At 37.3% G+C, this 15389-nt stretch overlaps 1 protein-coding gene across 1 annotated transcript in view; it reads right to left on the reverse strand.

Moving 5' to 3' along the window:
• Window positions 1-5772: 5772 nt before the first annotated feature.
• The window catches only part of POU6F2 (POU class 6 homeobox 2), a 311850-nt gene continuing 302233 nt past the window's right edge, over window positions 5773-15389 (reverse strand). Inside the window, exons 9-10 of the mRNA XM_066544767.1 lie at window positions 9828-9996; window positions 5773-6641 (exon numbers count right to left, since the gene is read on the reverse strand). Coding sequence (XP_066400864.1) covers window positions 6137-6641; window positions 9828-9996 — 674 coding nt within the window. The 3' untranslated portion in view covers window positions 5773-6136. The remainder of the gene's footprint in view (window positions 6642-9827; window positions 9997-15389) is intronic.

The raw sequence follows: 15389 nt of genomic DNA on the forward strand, positions 1-15389 counted from the left end.
TTGTGTTTTAGGGGTTTTTTTTCTTTTTTTTTTTTTCTGGAAGTACAAAAAAGAAGTATGGAAAGCAATGTGCTTCTAAAACTCCTTGTCCTGTGAGACACACTTAAGGAGCTCTGTCCTGTCATATTAAATTTCTAGAAATTTGATTTTTAAGCAGTCTGTAAGGAGTGTGAAGTCTTATAGTCAGTATTCAGTAGCTTTAAGGTTGGATCTATTTTGAGATTCAGTGATCAATAGGAACTTAATTGATTAAATTTGTAAAGTCACTGTTTCTTGCAACTTGATAGATCCAGATTATTTGGACTGTAGTGGCTAGGTAGGATCATATGTCTATGAGCCAGCTGAAATACCTAGAGTATGATGAAAAGAAGTTTTGCATTTTTAAATAGACTTGTAGGAAAAAGGCTCTAATCAATGTTTGCTTGCTGCTTTATCACAATGGAATGAAAATATAAGTGTTCAAGTTCTAGTAGTTGATATGAAAGCACAAAGGGTCATACTCCACACTCTTGTATTGTATAAGTAGATGAATGACATGTGCTTGAAGTGGCTGTTAGACCATGGTATGGAGACATGATGCCTAGAGGACCTGATGCAATCTTTGCCTTGTTTATGAAGCTTCTATCATTATGTCTACAAAAAAAGCTACCTTCTTTGGTCTCTTTCTTATGTACCTCATAAAAGAGAGAAAAATTGCATGTAAAAGGGAAATTCTGATCTAAGAAAAAATCACAATAAATAAATATTCCAAATGCTCTCTGTTTCTCTATGCAAATAAATACTTTCTTTTAGTTTTGATGTTTAACACGTGATATTGGAAAAGTAAAACAATATTAAATAAAATCAAAGAAAAAAGTCTTTGCAAAAATTTTGTTCCCAAGACTGAAACATAATATTCTAAGATTGTCAGAGCTTTTATTTCAAGGCTGGTTTTTTCCAAAAAAACCTTTATAATACAAGTAAATAATTTCTCAAATTTGCTGACATTTGAGAATCCTGTATTTTGACAGAACTCAATATGAATCAAGAGAAGTGGCCTGAAAACTAGGCATTTCTGTGACCTAATATCATAATTACAGAAAGAATACAGAATAATGAACCCCATGGGCTCTGCAAAAATGCAAGAGAAATCACAAAAATGGCTGACCCCGCCCCTCTAACACACTCCTATCACTTACCAGGGCTTTGTTATGGGAGTGTGGATGGAACCATGGGGGGGGGGGGGTACACTGGCCTTCATGTCCATCTGTACTTTGCTCCCTTTGGCCTGGGGATAACACACACTCACCTGGGGGGTTCCAGAGTACTCCTGAGGGAGAGCCTCTACTCTGCAATACCTGTAGAGAAAATAAGACATGGCCAATGCATGCACCCACTCTGGGTACAGAAACAGTGTTTAGTTTTGCAGACAAAGTTATGCTCCACAGTGCAAATGGATTTTCTCTCTTCCTTTTTTCAAGCATTTAACTATTTTTGTATTGAATTGATGTGAAATTACATGAGCTTGGATAATGTGAATAATGCATGAGATTTAAGACAAACACATGAAAGGAGCTTATTTTTCATGTCAAACAAGTCTTTATTTTTTTATGGTACAAATTAAAAGTGACAGATCTGAAGCTGTTAAGAAATACACAAAGTGCAGCTTTACTGACCATACAGATATTGCTCTAGATTAAGTACAGTTTTTGTCAGTTTTTTATTTTTTATTTTTTTCATGTTAAGCAACCTGTGCAGATAAATCAGCTTTGGTTTCAAAGTCAGAGTAGTAAGGAGCTTTTAAATATCCAGTTTGTTTTCTTGGTCACAAGTCCACCATATCCACTCCTTTTTTATTTATTCATATTTTTAAACAACACAACACAGTCCATTTTGTACTGCCATCTTTCCCCCTGCATGCTCCATGCATGGAAAAACAGATCTCTTTGCAGTGCTTCGTAAGTGACCCTGGTGACCATTCTGTAGATTATAGCACATAGGACAAAAATAATAATAATAGTAATAATAATAATTAATAATAATAATAGTAATAATATCACTTTTTAACAATAAATAAACAAATGTGCCCCACATAGTCTCAAGTTGAAAACAAGCAAACCACATGACAAAAAGCTCATTACAAAATGTCTTCCAAACAGATTTTACAGTCAAATATTGACATGGAAATCAATTTCCTCTCTTATCTTCTTATTTGAATGTTGGTCAATAACTGGGTACAAGTAGAGTGCTGAGGTAAAACACTGATGAACAGTTTTATTTTTGTATTTTTTAAAATAGTAACAGTTTAGTATTGCGAGATTGTCAGCAACATTTAGCCATATCTATACAATGTGCATATACCTACAAACATTGAGCTTTGGTCCAGCATTGAGAAGACGAGCAAAGGCATTTTACATATTTCTTTTTGGTTATAGCTTGAGTTCTTTGATACGCCTCTACTTGTTCCTTCCTAGCTCCTTTTTACTTCCTTGTTTTCTCTCTTTTTTCTTTTTTTTTCTCTTTTTTTTTCTTTTTTGGCTTTTTTAAAATTTTTTTCAGTAATAATGTAAAGAAATTGGAATCATTTGAATGCATTTGATTTCTTCAACTGTCCAAAATAGCTTTTTAGTGAAAAACATAAAAAGACAAAATTAGAAGAGTAAGTGAACCCTTGGTTCATTATTCAAATAATATTATATATATATATATATATATATATATATATATATATATATATATATATATATATATTTTAAAAAAATGAATTATCAACAAAGTGGAAAACCATTAAACCTTCACATATGACCAAAGAGACTTTTGTTTCATTTGCTGGTAGGCTGGTAGCAACCTATCTTTTAGTCACATGCAAAATTAAAAGGTATTCAAATGTTATCAATACATGAAAATTGTTTACAAATGGGAACCAGAAATGTTGCCAGTAACATAACAAAACAAAATACTTACGGCCCTCTCAAAGATGTATGATTCACATATAATTTATCTTCCTAAGAATCTGTTCAGGCACCATTTATGCCTCATAGCAAAAATTTGTGTATAAAAAAATTAATATGAGAAGCATTACAACACTTTATAAATAATTTACAAAACATAATACAAAATTAGAAAACTGTAAAAAAAATCACTGCACATGAATGATTTTAAGACTGTGGGATGAATATTATTTTTTCTTCCATGCTGGCAATTTATATTTATTTTACATTTTCACTGTCCTAGTTATATCCTTCCGATATGTACCTTGGAACAGAAAAGAGCTTATATAACTGCTGCCAGCATATTTTTAAACATTTAGTATCTTTCATACAGTGTTTAGTTAACTTTTTTTTTCTTGGAGCATTTTTCTTCACAGAATTTAGAGCAGTCCCTGGGAGAATTGGAAATTTAGTTTTGAGGCAATGAATGGCTGATGGTTTTGTTCCCAGGCTGTTGATGGTGGGGATGGAGTGGGGGAGGGTATGGCCTTAAGGATGACTGAACATGTAATTGTGTATGTGGCATTAATGACTGGGCAATTAGGAGTGTTCAGGAGACATGGGTAGGATTTCAGGAGTAACTGCTTCCAAATATGATTTATTCATCCTTGCTTTCCTGTTGGCTTCTGGATGGTGGTCTGATCGTTATGTAGATTGAACCGTGGTGGCAATTTCAGAGCTGTTTGGTATAGACTACACAGATGTTTCTAAGGATATAGGTATCTATGGAGAGAGAGGGTATAAAAAAAACCTAGAGGGGCAGATGTTGCTGTGAGACTCTCTAATTTACATGCTCAGCTTGGATAAAGCATCTATTTTGTCCCTCTCAATTTCCCAGTGGTTACTGAGGTGTTTTTTCTCCAGCAGTTATTTATATATCAACAGTTGAAAAAGAGTTGATAACAATTGTCACTCTCCTCCTCATAAAAGCAAGACTGAAAATATCCTAAACATACCCTGCTGAAGCATAAAGTCTAAAATCCATTTGCTGGACATGAGTTCATCCTGGAGTACTGGATCCTCAGTGTGCTCCAACACTGACCTCTGAGAGTGCTCACATTTAGAAGCAGCTTCTGGCCCAGATGATGGTCTCTGAAATCTTAAAGCTCCACCAACCATGTAATAAATACCCCACTTTACAAGGCAAATTCCATTATTAAAATACAGAGGGCCAGATTCAAAGCATAGTGAAATCAATGGAAATCTATTTCTTTCACTAAGTTTTGGATATAGCCTGGAGTTTTTGAAAACTCTTTAGTAAGAGAGGTGTTATTTGAAGACTCCAGCACTTCAGAAACTTCTTTCCACATCCTAGGCAGACCACCAAAAATCCAGCACAACCATTCTGAGGTCAAGGAATGCTATCAGGAGTTATACCAGCAGAATTTCACCATCTCTACAGTGAGCTGAACCAATTATCTGATGTTATCTTTTGGGAAGACCTGATCAAGATGCAGCTTCTACCCTAATGGTAGACTGAATCCCAAAGGCTTGAGCATAACTGAGCAGAAGATGAAGATTGCAGATGACCTTCACAGGATTGACCACACCCCATCAAGAACCTGCAACACCTTTCTCTGCCTCTGAGCCTTGGTATGCTTGTAGGTCCAATGACCACAGTATTTTAGTAGATGCTTGTCTAATCAGAAAGGAAGTCACAGAGATAAACTGTCTTTAAAGAAAAATCAGTTCATCTGAATCATACTGCAGGTGATCTACCTTATATTATCAAAAGACATTCAGTGTTTTTTCTCTATGTCCCAATTACTTAGTCTAGCCAGTGGCCACTGCAAGCACCTGCAGAAGCACATCCTCCTATTAAAGAAGTCAACAGGGCAAGCATAAATATGGCATTAAAAAAAGCCAGAAGGAACAAAACACTACCATCAAAATTGTCCATAGTGATGTAATGATCAAAACATCCTCATCACTTCTCAGCCTGTCCATTTGTTTTCATCAGAACCTCAAGAAATTTCTTTGGCTAGCAGGCTTTGGAGAGAAATTGCTTCAAATGGAACCATAATATAGATGCAGTACTGTACCAAGTGTGCAGTTTATATTTATACTACAAAATTAGTTTTGGTAACCTCTCCAGGTTCACGGCCAAAGGACAGAGAAATCTCAAGCTACACATTCAACAAAAAGCACAATGTTTAGTGTGGGCTTGAAAGTCTGTCAGATATAATCCTAATCCTTCTTTGTCCTCATTGCATTCCAGCATATAAAAGTGTTCAGATTTCACTTTTCTTTTTAAAATTCTTCAAACAGTACTGGGTTTGGGTGGCTTGGGGAAGGGGTGGGGAATGAGCTGGAAGGGAGGAGGCAGCAAATAGAATCAGGAAAAAAACCAGAAAAATAAATGCAAATCAAGACATACACTCTCAGAGGAGAAATACCAAACCCCACAAATCACAATAAAAAGTACTTATTTTTGGCACCCAAACATTAGGAGATTGCAAAACTGTTGACTAAAAGAAAAGAAAGTGAGGTGACTACTATGGAATGGCTTTGTACACACCTGCAGGGGGTACTAACAAGGATGAGAGAAATTAATCCTGTATTCCTCTTTGCAAAATACAAATGTAAAAATTTGTAACACAATTTTACGTTCATAAAAGAGTAGACTAACAATCTAGTTTGCAATGCCATGTTTCTGACTTTGGTTAATAGATTTCATAGTGAATTAGCACTTGATACCTGAAAGGTTACAATCACTCCTCCAGGTGGCAGGCTTGTATTCTCTTTTAAACAGATAATAGTTTTTTTTTTTTTTTTCTTTCCTTGTGTTTTTTTGGTTTTTTTTTGTTGCTGTTTGTTTTGTTTTTCCTTAAAATGTGTTAATATTTTCATAATATACAGAAAAAATTAAGTAGTTATTTGGTTTACTTTAAGTCCATTTAAAAAAACTGGCTTTTTCGGTTTTTTGGGGATCTAATTCTACCACATACACGCTAAGTGTTGTGTATTTTTTTTTTGTTTAAAGTTTTTTTTTTTAAATAGGAAAACCCACGGACATTTATAAACTGTTCTGTCCTTCTTGTAGTTTTCTCAGTCTTTTACTTACAAGGGTGATGAATAGGTATTTTCACAAAGTTGAAATGGACACATTTCACTTGGTGTGGTTTTTTTTTTTTTTTCTGTGTGATTTGGCTTTTTTTGTTTTGCTCTTAGGAGTTTTCTTCCAGAGAGTCTGTTAAAGGCTCCATAGGAACTGCTGTTGCAGGCTCGTGTTGTTTCAAACGTTTAATTGTGTTCTTCAGTGCTTGCCTCTTATTGCAGAACCAAACTCTAACTACTTCCCGGTCATAGTTCAGTTTCTCTGCAATCTCTGTCATTTCCTGCCCAGAGGGATGCGTGTTCTTCTCAAAGTGGGCATTCAAGATTTCAAGGGCTTGTGGCGTGAATGAGGTACGCCGCTTGCGCTTTTTGGATGGTTCGCTCCCAATAAACTCGGTAAGGTTCTGCATCCCTGCTCGATGGCGGGCCTCAGCCTCAGCCATCCACCGCTCAAGCACCGGCTTTATCTTCTGGGCACTTTTAGGGGTGATGTCCAGCTTTTCAAACCTGGCAGGATACAAAAGGCCAGGGTTCAGTTTGGCTGTCAGACTGCTAGCTATAGTGTTCTCTTGGGCTTCCTGTGGTAGGAAAAAGTGGCTTCTCAGGATGGTGTGTCTGAGGGAAAATTGAGAAAGAAGAGTCTTACACTGATGCTCTGCCAGGGTGGGACTTCCTGCCTGCCTGACTAATTGACTGGCAGAGGTAATTTACAGTAGATTATGAAAACTGTCAGATAGGTATATCTATACATAGATATAGATATATATATATATAGCTAGAGATTTAAGCTAACACAAAATGAGCACTACAACAAAATTCTAAGTACACTAAATAATACAGGTTAAGAATCACATTTTCATATTTCTGATAATCTTCAAAACCCTTGAGACTAAGTCTAATTACAGGAAATGATATCAAAGGCATTGCTTTTATCATCTTGTCTTTGTGCTTAATCCTTTTGTTATCTCTCCCATCCCACGTTATCCAAACACCACAGCTTTAATAAGAAAACCAATGGCAAATACTCATCTCTGAATATCAGGTTTCCTTTCCATTTTTCAGCAATTTTCACTGTTTGTAAGTTAATGCTATATCCCTTTTCTGGGTTGGAAAAAAAATTCCCATAGCCATGGTGGTGTTCAGCTGAAACAGCTGGACACTTTGCAATTATCTTGCTGTCCCCACAATGTGCAAAGACAGACTCATGTTTTCCAGATGAAATCCAGCATAACAGTCCACTAATATGCTGTGGCACCAAGCTGAGTTTATTGTGGGATTTCTGCAAACTGTACCAGAATGATATCATTTCCTGTAAAGGAGGTCTTCTATATATCATTTTGCCATCAAAAGTCTTTTGCCAAACCAGATTTTACAAGTATTATAAAACATCTGGAAAAGCAGCCACACAAAGCTTTAATCCTTCCAAAAACAAGCAGAAGAGCAGAGTTCATGTTTCAAGTCCTATAAGTATTTGTTTCTTTCATTTACGGAATTTATCCTCTTTTGCTATTAAAAAAGTCTTAACCCAATTTCTTTGGTGCCATCCATTTGTATTTTCCCACTTTGCTCTGTCCACTCTGCATGTTGAGGTATTTAATGCTGCAGAAAGGCAACAATTACTGGATGTCGCTGCTGTGCTCTCCAGCCCAGGTGCTTCAGCACCACCACCACCACTAACCACAGAGTGCTCTGGAGATTAGAGGAACTGAATCAATCCCTTTATGTCAAGAAATTTGATGGCTGGAGCTGGACATTTTTAGTGTCTCCATTCAGCACATGGAGGCAGCAAAAAATATTCCAGCATGAAACAAAGCACTTCTCACAAACAAAGAATAAGACAAAGAATAATTTCAGATAATGGTACTCCAAAGACTTTGTAACTGGTGCCTGACATCTTAATGTGATATTGACTGCAAGGTGTCATTCCTTGGTGTCTGGTGATATTTCAAGCTGAAGAATATATTTTAGAATGTATTGTCTTAAATTAAAGGAAATACTGCTATTTGCATGCAGAACATATCAAGGTGGTATATTGCTCTTATGACTTGCATAGGCCACCAGAAGATTCTACTTTTCTCTTCGAGCTGGTTATTCAAACTGGTTGCCTTATTGCCCCTTCCACTGACCTGGAGTTCATACTGAAACTCCTTTGTTACAACTGAAAAAAAATTGAAATCTACTATTTCTGAGGAATACATGGTGCTACTGAAGCAGGTTAACAAAAAATGCACAGTCATAGCATGTAATTACACCCCAAAATGGTGTCCATCTGAGGCGGGCAAAGGAAATTAAAAAATGTCTGTAACCTTGCAAGTATTTGGGACAAGCTCTTGCACCCAATCTCAAGTTCTGAGCAACTTGCTCCTCCAAGGAGCCCTCTGTAAAAGGTCTCACCATGCCCAGTGCTTTCTCAAAGTGTCGGATAGATGGAGAAAATGAGAAGACAGTAAACTAGGCAAAGGTAAAGGAAACAGCTATGTGTTCCTTCAAAGTATACCATGCTAAACAGCAACTTAAGACTACAAAAAAATTTCAATTGCTAAAAACTCCACCAATTTTAGGCATTCTTTACCAACTGACCAAAAAGAAATAAGAAACAAAACAAAACAAAATCAAAATTAATCCTTAGCAATAGGGAGCAATAGCATTCATATCACTGGCATTGTTTGTTAGCGTTGTTACTGCAGGACATGTTTGGTATAACGACATACAAGTCTTGAAACAAATTTCCCAGCAGTAGTATCCTTGTATAGACTGAATAAAGGTTATTTTCAACAGGGAGGTATCTTATAAGAAAAAACAGTAGGGGAGACCATAGAAGTGAGAGGATCCTATGGAGCTTTTTGTATTTAACAACAATCAATGGTTTTATGGAAAATCATTGAGCAAAATGTGAGCTGCAAGCACACTACCCCATACTGATGTCATTTATAACCTTAGTCTTTAACTGCAGGAAAAGTACACTTCCATTCTATGGGGAATACATTAAAAGTATAAAGAGCAGATAAAAAGACAGAGCATTTCATGGATCACCAAGAACAAAATCCACTTAAATGAGCTTAGAGTTGGTTTCTTGGCTTTCACTGATGGAGGACTATAAGGCATTGCCCAAGAGGAAAAAGCTGTTACCTAAGTGTGTTTGTTACCTCATGCATAAACATAGGATTACTGTAATAGACATACATGCATATAAGGTGTTTGCTTCTACTTTAACTCTGTCAAGACTGTATTATTATTTCTTATAATTAGGACAAATTTCTGCTTTGCATACATGGGTTTGTCTTAGTTTTTTTCGGTAAATATTTGGGTGGTAAAAGATGAATAGCTGCTGGTTTGCAAGATAGCAGGAAAGCTATTTTTTCCCCTTCTGTGTTGCCTCGGTAAATCATCATTAACATCCTCTATGTGAAGTGCTAACCACAGTAATACAGGTTTAACTTAGCAGGGATGCAGCCATGAAATATTTGTTCAGTAACCCTATCTGTAGAAAATGGCACAGTATGAAGAGGGTCAGCTGGTGCTTATTGAGCATCAGCAGGATCTCCAACTCATCTATGGAATTAAGTCTCTATTCCAGGAACATTGTTTCTCACTTGTTTAGAAAATGAGGGAAAAAAGTGACCAAAATCACTCTAAATAGACACAGTAAGAACAATTTATATGTCAGATAACAACATTTAAATATCAGGTTAAATAATACACTCTAACGTTATGAGACTCAAACACAAGCATGCTCCTCACAATAAGCTGGATCATTATTAAGGACAAAGAAAGAAGAGGAGCTATGATGTAACTTGTTACCTGCAGATGGCAGACTGGCTATAGGCTGGGCCTTCGGTGGCGCTCAGGGCTTGGCCAACTTGAGTCTGTGTCAGGCCAAGGGACAGGCGCCGGATTTTAAAAGCTTTGGCAAATTCTCGTATTTCTTCCAGATTTACCCCATCCACTTCTCCAGTGGCTGTCTGAGGATCTGTTGAGATATTTTTTAATCATGTCAGTTCTTTGCATCACATATCAGTGGGACAGGCTTACAGCCATTTTCATTGCCAAAACTTTCAAGTTCAATTTTTTTAATACTATCCCTTTCTCTTCCCCAAACAGAAGCAGACTTGCCTTGTCAGTGTGTTCAGATTGCTAAGATGCCGACTGGGCTGCAGTTGTCTGCAGGTGGAAGACTTCCAAAGATATGCCTTTGCTGAACTCCTGACAAAGGCCAGCTCACCTTTGAGGGAGAGTATGCCTGGATTCCTTGCTACCACTTATGCCTTGCAAAGTCTTCTCTGGACTGAGGAGTCATGTTCCCTGTTTTCCCTTTTTATCACATAGCTTGATGGCTGGTGTTAGTAAATTTAATTCCAGTCTGTGGGGAGGGCTATAAATACTATGAGCTTCTTGGATTTTTAACTTGAAATCAAGTCTTTGTAGTTTATCTAAAGTTAATGCCAAATAAGAAGATTCACAACTATTTCTTCCCTTTTACACAATACCCAACCTAAACCGCTGCATGAATGTCCAAAATAACCCAGCAAGTGAACAAGCCTAAAATAATTCTGCCTTGAAAACCTCCCTAATTTATTAATTGTCTTTTAAAATATGCCCTTCTAAGAAGCAGCCTTTCAAGCTTTTTTTTCTGCCTCCCATCAGGTTGATAATCAAGGTGCAGCAACACTGGTTTTGGATGGTAATGCTGCACAGTTTTTTCACTTTTACATTAGCCCCTCAGAAGATAATGCTTATGATGCTGTGAGAATAAATATGTCCTTCCTTTCTATAGCAGTTTACTGACACAGAAGCCTTTGTCCCTGAAAGGGCACATAATAAAGCATGTCTACCACAGAAAAGCTCCTTTGGAGCTGGATAACTCGGTCAATTTAGGACTTATCAAGGGAAATGACACAACAGCTGGAGAATGGAACTTCCACCCCCCACCCCCTCCCAAGCTACTGATCCCTGACTAAATGAAAGTGTTTGCCAAGTCAGAGACAGCATGGGACTGGGATGGTAGAAGATTTCAAAGTGTTGTGCAATCCTGCATGTAGTGAAGCCATTCTCCCAGTGAGACATCTCTATTGTTCTTCACCTCATTCCTCAGACTCCAAGGTGAAAAGTTTGCAGTACAATAACCCCTCAATTTCTGTAAATGCAAGCAGTTGTCCAAGGACAGTGCTAGACTACATTACCATTCTGAACCTTTTATGAGAATGGCTCCTGCTAGTATGGCTCTATCGAGGGCTTATCAGCATTGCAGTAGCAAAGCTTTTATTTTCAGGGGTTTATAAACCTGGTGTAAAATTTCCTAGTGATGGAAACATCCTATGAAAAAATCCTTTTGTCCAGTAATAGACAGAGGGAAAAGGGTTTTCTGGCATATAAATTTACTCTGTTGCTTGAGTGTAAGAAGCACAAATGGCAAAAATCTTTTTAAAATTCTATGCAACCAGGGACCACACGAACTATGCATACAGATAAACATGCACATAGGCCCAGCCTTGTTTCAACGATATTCCACACTCAGAATCATCTCTGCTCTTCTCACTGCTGTACTAGTGGTCACCTGCACACCCATGCACTCAGTCAGTACAAAGCTAGGGTGCATATTGTTTGATTTAGGAGTAAATGCTGTGACAGTGGCCACTGAAGTTTATAAAGTAATTGCATGGAATTTTTTTTATATATTATAAAGAAGCATGGAATTTTCCTGCTCACACCATATCGTCTACCTAGCATATCAGTTCTGAATTTCAGAGACACAGAATGGAGCTGCAAACTTATCTGACTTTAGGTCTCTATACTAAATATCATAAATGATACTGGCCTCAAAAACTACCCTGAGCAAAGTACACTAAAATGGTGACTTTCCTCACCTCTTTCCTTCTGTTAATTTAAGGCCTCTGACTAAGGCTGTTAGGAATGTAAAAAAGGACAATTCAGGTGTTGCCAGAGAACTTTCAAAGTAGCAAACTATGGCACCTGTAATCCTCCCCAACTCCTGCTAGAAATAAAAAGGGAAGTGAGAAAATGAATTGTAGCGAAATTATAGAGAAATTCTGCCAAGTTCTGCTGGATCTAGAATGATCTGGCATTGTTGCAACAGTGAGCATCATGGAAAGACTGTTCCTGCACTTGGATGAGGGTAATATTAGGCTGAGCTCTCCTTGAGATGAGAAAAAATCTGTGATGCCCTTCAGTAATATGGGAGTAGAATATAGTATACAGTGGAATATCTGTTGAGAAAAAGGCTTCATTCTTTCATAGCCTCTTTGGCAACAGGATAGTACTAACAGATGGACTGAAACACTGAAATGTTTTATCTTGAACTCTAGGGAAAATAGCATTTGTGTGAAATTGGAACCACTTCTACTTTGGGCGTGATTCAAAGCCCTTTGAAATCCATGGATCTTGTCTTCTGTCATCTCCCTAAAACACAAATAGTGCTAGGAAGATCATTTTATTGGCACCATCATTTGTCTGTTTTACACTATTGCATTTAACTGCCATCAATACAGTCTTAGACTGTGTGGTCTAAATATGCATATTCATAAACATATTCAAGGAGATTATGGACTTTGTTTTAACATGTTCTGAGCTTTCAAAACAGTTGAACATATAGCACCCTTCACATCTTAGGAAGAGTAGCTTATTGAAGAGAGTAAATAAACTGGCTCTTTTCCAATTATGTGGATATCCCAGGGAAGGCTGCCCAGTGACAACAGGTAAATAGAGAATGCCAAACCCATTGAGTGTTTGGGATCTACAGTAATGGATTTCAAGACTCCCATGTTTACATTATTGCCTGAGAAAACAGTGGCTGCCTATGAAACTACTGGGTGCTGGAGAAAGGTCACAGGGTTGTCTTGGACCATTTCAGAGGATATGGGTGCATATAACAAAAAGGAAGACAGCTAAAATTCCACCAGCCATCCTGGTGGATGGGGAAGACAGATGAGCAGTACAGAAGAAATTAAATTCACAGGCTCTCCTGCACAGAAATCTGTTTTTTCCTGCTGAAGGGAATACTTCTCCCACCTTTGAATTCTTTTGAAAATCCTGCATGAGTTTGTTCTTGAGTGAAAATATGCTGTGACTTTAATAGTTTGGGGAAAGAGCTGCTACAGAGAAATCAGTGCACCCTTAAGGAGAAACCAAATTTCTGTTGCACAGAGTTCTGCCATGGGAGGGATTACAGGGGGATGATTTCCCCAGTCAGAGAGGAGGAGAAATAGCTGGCTGAGGAGGTCCAATGGAAAGTAAATTGGATAAGAAAGGCAGGACAAAACATTGATAATGGAAAATGGAGTGGAGCTCAGGGGGAAAAAAAAGAATAATAATTTGTTTATGGGAGGCATTTTAATTTCACAGTAACAGATGACAGTAAAATGAATTTGGGAGGAAGAAAGGAACTTCATGGAAACACAAGTCTCAGACCACAAGGGGAAACCAGTGATTTCCACAAAGAGAACATATGGTGGAAAAGTTAAAGAAATGAGCAGAGGGATGCATTTCAGAAGAGGAAAATGAAATGGAAAAAAGGGAGGAATAAAGATGTAGAATTGAATGAAGAGAAAATAAAGAAGACAAAAGAGAATACAAATAGGATTAGACAACACAAAGAAATCATACAGAAGGGACAGAAAGAGTAGAGATGAATCTTGCAGTCCTTGCTTAGACAGAACTTATTTTAAAATATTTTTTTATTTGGAAATAACCGTTATGCTTTGTCTCCAAAATAATTATCACTTGTTGCCAGTTAAGGATGAAGGGGTGATGATGAGAGAAAAGGGAAAAGCTATGAAGAAGACAACAACATAAAGGGAAAAAAAGGGACAAGAAATAAAAAAAGAAAGAGAAATTAAAAACAAAAGGTAAGGACACTTCTTTGACATTAAGGAACCTTAAAGAAAAAAAAAAGCAAAATCATACAGAAAATATTACTAGAATGAAAAGTAAAAGTAATAAACCCAAGGAACATGGAACACTATAGTTAATAGAGTTCTTATGAATTTCTCCTTGTACTTCAATAATTTCTCTGATGTGAAGCAACATCTTGTGAAAGAGTTATTCTCTTTGCAGTCAGTGTGCAGAAGCTTGCTCCAAATAATTATTTGCTGAAGTTTGGATGCTCTATGCAATTTGATTCACTGAACAAGTGGCTAAATGTGACTAGTTTTACATGAACTTTGCTATATTTAGCAATTATTTCTGGAATACAGCAAATCTCTGCCAAGGTACTCAGCTCCAGGACCTCTGCCAGAGGTCTGGACTACAGTTTCGTAAGGAATTAGGAAAAGAGAGCAATATTCCTACCTCAGGAGGAATATAGAAATCAAAATCAGATTCAGGAGGCCACAAGTTGTTTCTTGCTGCCCTCATGAATAATGACTTCTCTCAGAAACACTGACCCATTGCCTGTCTCATCCCACTAAAAGACTTTAAATAGACTTTCAGACACTGCATTTCAATTGTAAGCCTTTCATACAAAGCTTTGCAGCCAGTGTGGGAGCTGGGAGTCTAAGAAGGCCACAGGCATGACAGAGAGGTGCTCCTGCCCTTCAGTAATCTGCATCTGGAAACTGAACAGATTCTGTAAAGAAGTGAAACAAGGATGACTTTCTATCTACATTCAGATGTACAGCCACAGTTTTATGTAAATGGCTTTTCAGTCACATGAAATAATTTTCAAACTCATGAAGGTCATTCAATACTATTTGTCCAAACAGTATCTATCACTGGTTTATCACTGCGAAAGAAAAGCTATAAAGGATCCCATCTGATTTTTCATGTTTCATTACACAGATGGTTTGATCTTTCCTTACTGAACTGACCATATTCTCCACTTTCTTGTAGGCTCTTTCCACATTATACTAGAAGAGAATAGGTAGCTCTCTTGTGCCCTGTAACACCATCCCTGATGTGGCAGCTCAAGCAGGCTTAGGCATGAAGTGCTAGCTCCAATTTGTGGTGGCTACATGCTCTCAGGAGTATGCTGAACAGCCTTTAGGGATAATTGAGATGACTGGTTTGCTTCTATCTGTGTAAGGTTACTATGTAAATGGCAGAAGTGAGTTGATCTGCCCCTTATGCTATTCATTCTTTTAGTCTTGAACAGCAGAGACTGAATGAAGCTGGAAGCAGAAACTCAAAACAGCTCCGCAAGTTTTTTATTTATGTTAATGTGGAATTTTTTTCAGGAGATCCCTATCAGTAACATTTTCTTTTGGAAAATTTGAGTTAACTTCCAAGTGCAACTCCTTCAACAATCAGTCTGATTGTATGAAAAGTTTCTTATGCCTGTAGCTCTTTTTGATAGACCACAGTAAAGACATAGAGACTGACTTGATGCTCTTCTTTGTGATCACTTTTCAC

The sequence above is a fragment of the Molothrus aeneus genome, chromosome 1, assembly GCF_037042795.1.
Source record: "Molothrus aeneus isolate 106 chromosome 1, BPBGC_Maene_1.0, whole genome shotgun sequence".
Lineage (NCBI taxonomy): Eukaryota > Metazoa > Chordata > Aves > Passeriformes > Icteridae > Molothrus > Molothrus aeneus.